This window comes from Condylura cristata, unplaced genomic scaffold (genome assembly GCF_000260355.1).
Source record: "Condylura cristata isolate star-nosed mole 26May11 unplaced genomic scaffold, ConCri1.0 scaffold00040, whole genome shotgun sequence".
NCBI lineage: Eukaryota > Metazoa > Chordata > Mammalia > Eulipotyphla > Talpidae > Condylura > Condylura cristata.
The window spans coordinates 5,165,949-5,172,725 of NW_004567141.1; the positions used below are offsets into that span (position 1 = coordinate 5,165,949).

The 6,777-nt window shown below is 54.6% G+C and overlaps 1 protein-coding gene across 2 annotated transcripts in view; it reads left to right on the forward strand.

Annotated features, from left to right (window-relative positions):
• Positions 1-2,807: 2,807 nt before the first annotated feature.
• Positions 2,808-6,777, forward strand: part of SEMA4A (sema domain, immunoglobulin domain (Ig), transmembrane domain (TM) and short cytoplasmic domain, (semaphorin) 4A) — a 15,200-nt gene continuing 11,230 nt past the window's right edge. For both annotated transcript variants that reach the window (XM_004693837.2, XM_012733229.1), the window contains exons 1-5: positions 2,808-2,969; positions 4,523-4,683; positions 5,566-5,628; positions 5,853-5,951; positions 6,174-6,279. In XM_004693837.2, coding sequence (XP_004693894.1) covers positions 2,831-2,969; positions 4,523-4,683; positions 5,566-5,628; positions 5,853-5,951; positions 6,174-6,279 — 568 coding nt within the window. In that variant the 5' untranslated portion in view covers positions 2,808-2,830. The remainder of the gene's footprint in view (positions 2,970-4,522; positions 4,684-5,565; positions 5,629-5,852; positions 5,952-6,173; positions 6,280-6,777) is intronic.

Genomic DNA, 6,777 nt, shown 5'->3' on the forward strand with positions numbered 1-6,777 from the left:
CCCCTACAGGAAATGGAGGGACAAGGGAACAGGAGAGAAGGCTGCACAGGCTCTGGCAAGGAACTCTGCTAGGTAGCCTGGGTTGCATACTGCCCTGTAGGCTGGTGCTGGGAGAGAAGCATGCAGGTTACACTACAGGAAGGACTTCCTGACTAAGGAATGTGCGTTTTAGAAGGAGGTGGATTATTTATTAGAGTCAGGTTAGCCCTGGGATGTTGGTGCTCTTTAACCAGCAGTCAGTTGGTCTTATGCTGAGTGGGCAGGAAACTGCCCATTTTATAGTTCAAGAAGCCATGGGTGCTAGAGGCTTCATTAAGCCTGCATTATGAGGTACTCTGGAGCCCCAGGGAGGGTGAGCAGCCACCACTGGGGGTTGGGTACTTCAGAAGTATGTTCCAGAAGTCTGAACTCAGGTGGAAAGTGTCCTGGGCCTCCTGCTGCCCTAACAGTGAGGGAGGTTAGAAAACAGGAGGGACTTCCTTGGCAAAGCAATGGCGCAGAGCCTGATGCTGTGATTTTTTAAAAAAAGATTTATTTATTTATGCATACAGAACTGGAGTACAGACTAGAGGTGCAAGGGCAGTGAGAGGGTTCACCAGAGACAGAATGGGGAGCAGAACAGGCAGATCAATGAAGTACACTGCTGAGCGGAGCAGCGGGCGGGTCAGGAGAGGTCTGCTGTGCCCTGTGGGTCACCTCTGGGCTCAGAGGGGGGCCAGGATCGAACTCGCACTGAAGGGGCTGTGGCTCGCTTGTGTCCGCTGTACCTTGACTCCTTGCGCCAGCAGGGAGGGCCGATTTTGGTTTTTTAAGACCATAAAAGTGGGAGGTGTGAAGGTTAGACTGATGTTGTTTTGGAGCGGTACTAGTTCAGAGCTCCTGGTCCTGGGGCTACGTCAGGGAAAGTTTCTTCAGAGCGCCCCTTTCAGCAGCACATGGTGAGTTCTCTCAGGCTTTCTCCATGAAGCAGAGATACTTATATCCCAAAGGGGCAGGCTTATTATAAAAAAGGGCGGGGAACTTAGGGATGTTTGCACAGACACAAGCCGGGAGAGAGTTGCAAGGGGCAGGCTTGCTAAAGAGGCCCATGCAGGCATCCTTTGGGGGTGCTGTGCTACCGTTGGAAGGAGAAGGTTGGTGAAGAGAAGAGAAACACTTGTGTCACAGGCGGACAGGAAAGCAGCTGTTCCTTGTCAGCACAAAGATGCACAGTCTTCTCTTCGGGAGGGGCTCATCCCTTTGTAGATTGTTAACGGCTGTAACGGCTGCTAAATTAATTATTTCCAGGGTTGGCACCTGAGGGTTTTCCTGTATTTGGTTTGCCTAGGTAGATTTGAAAGGACCAGTGATTGTTTTACAAAGGCCCTCAGTTTCTCCTGCCCCCCTCAGGTCTGTGCCTTGGGATACTTTACTTTTCTATAGCTGTGCTAATCGTTTTCACCCCCACCTTCAGTGTCTTGCCTGTGTGAGCCAGTTTCTGGTCTTGTGATGATGCCTCCTACCAAATTCTCTACTTTTGGTCTCCATCATTACCATGCGGGGACTTTCCAGGAGGTAGGGGTGAAGAGGCCCCACTCTGGGGCTCTGTGAAAAGAGGAATATAAAATACAGTGTCATGTTACCTCTGGGAAACCTCGACCAAAAGGACAAATCACTGCTGTGTCTATTAGACTGGAAACAACATGATAGAGGGACAGGGTAGTGGCTGGAATAACCTGGAAGCTTTCTGGCCTTTTAAATCTCTGGATGGAAGGACGCAAGGGGAGGGGAAGTGAAAGAGGTGTGTCTCCTTTTATTCCCCTCCCAATCTACCAACTTCCGCCCAAGCCAGGGATCTGTCACAACTAGAGAGGTGGAAAATCTGGTTTCCCTGGCCCAGAGCTTCCCTGCTGGCTTTGGCACTATGGGCACCTGGAGGGCCGCACTCCCGGCCCAGCCGGGCTGAGCCTTCCCACCTCTGCGCCTTGCTGCCCTGCCCCCCCTGGCTCCTGGGGTCTGGGCACCCTCTCCTTCTTTCTCTTGGATGGCACTCTACCCAAGACTGGATACCTGGCTTCCGCACAGTGGCTGTCTCAAGGGTATGTGATGAGGTGGGCGCTGGGTTATGGGGGTGATTATGCAGAGACAGAGCAGGAGCACAGACTACCAGGGGCTTGAGGGGGCAGCCTCAGAGCCAGGGGCCTGACATCCTCTCTCCGCCAGGACCACTTCCTGGTAGTGCTGTCCTCTCACGGACTCTCTGCTAGAAGAGGTACAGGTGGGCCTGAGCCAGGACTCTGAACCTGGCTGGGCTGGGGAGGGAAGGGGTCAGAGCAGGCAGGCCAGACCTGCGTGGGGTCATCAGAGGGCAAGGGTGTGTCTGTGCTCAGGTATCCACAGGAGCCTCGGGTCTGTGGAATCTGTATTTTGAGCGGAGGTTTCTGCTCCCCAGAGAGTCCCCTGGCCTGGGTCAGACAATGGTTTAAACTCGGCTCTGGAAGGAGGGAAGACAAGCAGCGGGTAGCAAGGACTCCCTGAGATCAACGTGAGGAAAGGCAGAGGGGGCTGTTGGTAACAAGCTCAGGAGGGCCAGATGGGGAGGGGCTGGGCAGCACCCCAGGGGGCGAGTGAGGCAACAGGCTGAGGCCTCTGAGGGTGATGGAAGTGAGAGTCTGGGCCTCTGGAGAGGAAACCGTCTCTTCCCCCTCCTCTCCCCAGCATACACGCACTGTATTTCTTTCTGCCTGGGCTCTGGGATTGGCCCCTGAGGGGGGATGTGGTAAGGACTTCTCACTCAGATTGCCCTGCTGCCTACTTCTTCAGAGCCTTCCAGTGACACCTCTGGCTGAGCATGGCCCTCCCCACCCTGGGCCTGGACCCTTGGAGTCTCCTGGGCCTTTTCCTCTTCCAGCTGCTTCTGTTGCTGCTGCCACCTACAAACGCTGGGGGTGGAGGACAGGAACCCATGCCCAGGGTCAGATACCACGCAGGTAAGTGTCTGATGGCCAGACAGTGGGGCAAGGGCTTGGCAGAGGATGAGGAAGGAGACAGAAAGAGATGGGGGGGGGGGGGAGGCGGGGCAGAGAGCCAGAGGTGGAAATTGAGACTGAGATAGGAGGATGATGAAACCCACTCAGGGTGAAGACTAAGGACGGGCGAGGGCACTGCGCGTCTCCTGAATCTGCAGTCGGTGACTTTTCTTGCCCTCTTTAAGTGTCACTGTCACTAAGTTGGCACTTCAAGTCCCAAGTCCCCAACTGCTTTCACACCCCAAAGACCATGCCAGAATGTCTCTGTGCACCTGGATCACCAGGACACACCCCACCCACGCCAGTGACGCAGGTCATGCTGGGCCAGCTGTGTCCTGTGCTGTGCACACCAGGAACATGAGAACTTCGGGTGGCCCCTTAGGGGTACAGGCCCTGGACCCCTGTACGCACAGTCTGGCTGGTTTCTTACTGAGATTGTGGGGGCTGCTGGTGCTCTCCCCTCCAGGGAGAAGATTTGGAAGGGCAAGAACTCCATCAGAGTGTAGGGTCTCCTGGGCACGGCTGTGTCTTTAGCAACTTTCGGGGGCAGCCTGATAAAAGAAATGCATGTTACTAGTTGATGGAGAGCCCACTCCTGTCTCTGATGCTTGTAATACTGACAGAAAAGACTCAGCTTCTGCCCTCAAGGTGCTCATAGTCCCAGGGCAGTTAGAGGAGTGGTCCATCACGCTAGGCGGTGCTCAGTCTGGTAACTGAGAGGTCGATACCTTTCTGGAGGAGCCTGACCCTTCCAACCACACACCTTGCTCCATCTTTTCTTCTTGGCCCTAAGATTCTTCAAGTCTCCAAATGGTCCAATTTCTAGTCAGTCCTCTAACTAATGCAAAAGATCCATGTGCTCAGAGAGAGGGCTCTAAGTGCCAGTGGGGTGGAGAGGACCTAGGTGAGCCTTCCACAGCCAGCTCACCGCCCTGCCCAGCCAATTTCCAGGTATGCCCACAGGGGCTTTTGAAGAGAAGTGTTGCTTTTCTGTTCAGCCTATGGCAGTGATTCTGTGGTGGAAATTTCCTGCAGTAGAGGGAGGGGGAGGAAGTGGTGTGGGTGTGTGTGTGAAGCCTGCAGTTGCCAGCCTCTCTGACCCATAGTCCTCCTCTGGCCCAGAGCTTTCTGCTCTGTAGCTGCTGACACCTGCCTGCCTATCCTTGGCCGGTGAGGTGCCAGGTGTCCTCCTCCATCCGAGCCCCCAAGCCTGGACGCGTCCTTGTGACTCACTTTATTTCCTATCCCTTTGTCACTTGGGTGCAGGCCATCCTACCCCAGTGCCAGGCTGTCATTACCCTGTCTCTGGCTGCCTCTCCCCTCTACTGTGGGCTCGACAGACAGAGTTCCTGGAGCTGCCAGAGGGGGGCAGAGTGGGAAGCTGCTGCTGAAGAGCTCGTCCAGCTGCCAAGGCTCGGGGCTCCACCAGCCCTTCCCCTCCCCAGTTTTATCTCAGAAATCAGCTGTCTACCCACCAGCCCCTCATCACTCACCCTTCTTACACCTCCCAACAGGGGATGGACGCAGGGCTCTTAGTTTCTTCCACCAGAAGGGCCTCCAGGATTTTGACACTCTGCTCTTGAGTGGTGATGGAGGCACTCTCTACGTGGGAGCTCGAGAAGCCATTCTGGCCTTGGCTATCCAGGATCCAGGGGTGCCCAGCCTGACGAGCATGGTGAGGCGCCAGGGATGAAGGGCGTGGGTGAGAATGAGGAGGGTCCGCAGCCGCCTGTGTCTGGGCCATCTGCACGTGAGGACCACTGTTACTGCCTAACCAGCAGTCATCCGCAGTGCTAGTCACCTGTGGCGAGAAAGGTTACAGTGGCTTTGCTTTTCATTGGTATGTCATGAATGCTGGTTGAATAATATTAATTGCTACAATGGTTGATATAGGAATCACTGACATATGAGAGAAACATTGGTTCAAATTATGTCAATAATATGATATCCACGCACAAGCAGAAGTCACTGAAGCTTCTGTGCTAAATTCCAGTCACTCTACTAATGGGAACAATGTGAGGAAGAAAGGGAGAAGGAAGGAAAAGAGGGAGAGGGAGCAGTGACCAGCCACGTCCAAGGTCTGTGTCTCTCCACCATGGGTGGATGGCCGGTTGAAATGGCTTGCCAGTCAACAAGGCGGATCTCGGAAGTGTGACCCAGGAGCTGACTGACCTTTTAAGCTATTTCCACAGGAAATGTATGCTTTGGTGGCTTCTGCTCTGCAGGCCATGATCGCGTTAGGTGCTTTATAAGTGCTACCTAGCTGTGTCCTCCAGAAGCCTGGGCATTTGACGAAGGTCACTGAGTCAGTAAGTGGCCGAGCCCAAACTCAGACTCAGGTCTGTCTGATTCCATAGACTCAGGTTCTACCAGGGAATTGTGTCCTAAGGCAGGTCAGTGTCATCAGAGTCGTACCCACTTATTAAGGCCTACCAGCATGCCACTCACCACCACGCCTGCTAGGGCTCATACCAGAGCCAAGAGGGGCTGGCTGTTCAAAAGTAGATCTGGAGACCTGATTTTCTTCCTTTCCCCCCACCCCAACTCTCTACTTCAGATACCCTGGCCAGCCAGTAACACAAAAAAGAGTGAATGTGCCTTTAAGAAAAAGAGCAATGAGGTAAGTGGGGGGACGGTAAGCCCTGGTGCCCCCAGACCACCACTGGATGATCTCAGTTTGGGCAGCAGTGGAAGACAGTTGTCTGCGAGACCGTTGCCTGTCAACGTTCTGTGAAGAGGCCCAGGGGCTGCCTCGGCAGGGCCCGTCCTTCCCACTGGGCTGTGATGGGCAGCCCCGGCGTTTGGAGCCAGTGGCCTGAGGCCTGAGTGTTCTGTTTCCCTCAGACACAGTGCTTCAACTTTATTCGCGTCCTGGTCTCCTTCAACACCACGCATCTCTACGCCTGCGGCACCTTTGCCTTCAGCCCCACTTGTACCTTCATTGTGAGTTACCTGACACCCAGCTCGCAGGCCCCAACATCCTTCTCGCTTTGACTCCCAGTCCAGCCTCCATCGCTCTGGGAAACGCCCAGATGCAGGACCTTCGTGAGCATCCTGGCCCCAGACTGATGTCCTCTGTGCCCCTTTCCCTTCCTCCCTCACACCCCTCACGGCCCAGACATGAGACGCTGGCTTCCTGGCCCCCCAGCTTTTCCCCCCCTCTAGGAACTCCGAGATTCCTACCTGCAGCCTATCCTGGAGAACAAGGTTGTGGACGGCAAAGGTCAAAGCCCATTCGACCCTGCCCACAAGCACACAGCTGTCTTGACAGGTGAGTCTCAGGTTCCTGGGTGCATCCCATACTGCTTTCCCAGGTCACTCTGTGAAATGTGGGTTCTGAGAGTTTCTTAATGGCAGGGACAGAGGGAGGGGAAGCCAGGAGTCTGAGAGCACAGGATTAGAGGGACACTAGGCACTGCAGCTACGTGGAGCCATGTAGCTCCTGCCGCAGTTGCTACGAAGGAGGTGAGGAGGTAAAGAGGCAGGAGGCTTCGGGAAGGGTCTTGGGCAGAAGATTCTTGAGATCTGGTCATTTATTCAAAAGATATGCTCCCCACTTCTCTGGGGAGCTGGGCATTGTGTGGGGGACTTTGGGGGTTACAAAGAAGAAATCGGATCCTGTGCCCTCCTGGACACAAACCATTCCAGACTGCTCACCTGGCTTCCTGGAAGAGGTGGCCTTTTGAGGGTAAACTTGAAAGATAGATAGGTAGGAAAGATATTCAGGAGGAGCTGGGTAGAGCCCAAGGTGTGGAAGCAGAAAATACAG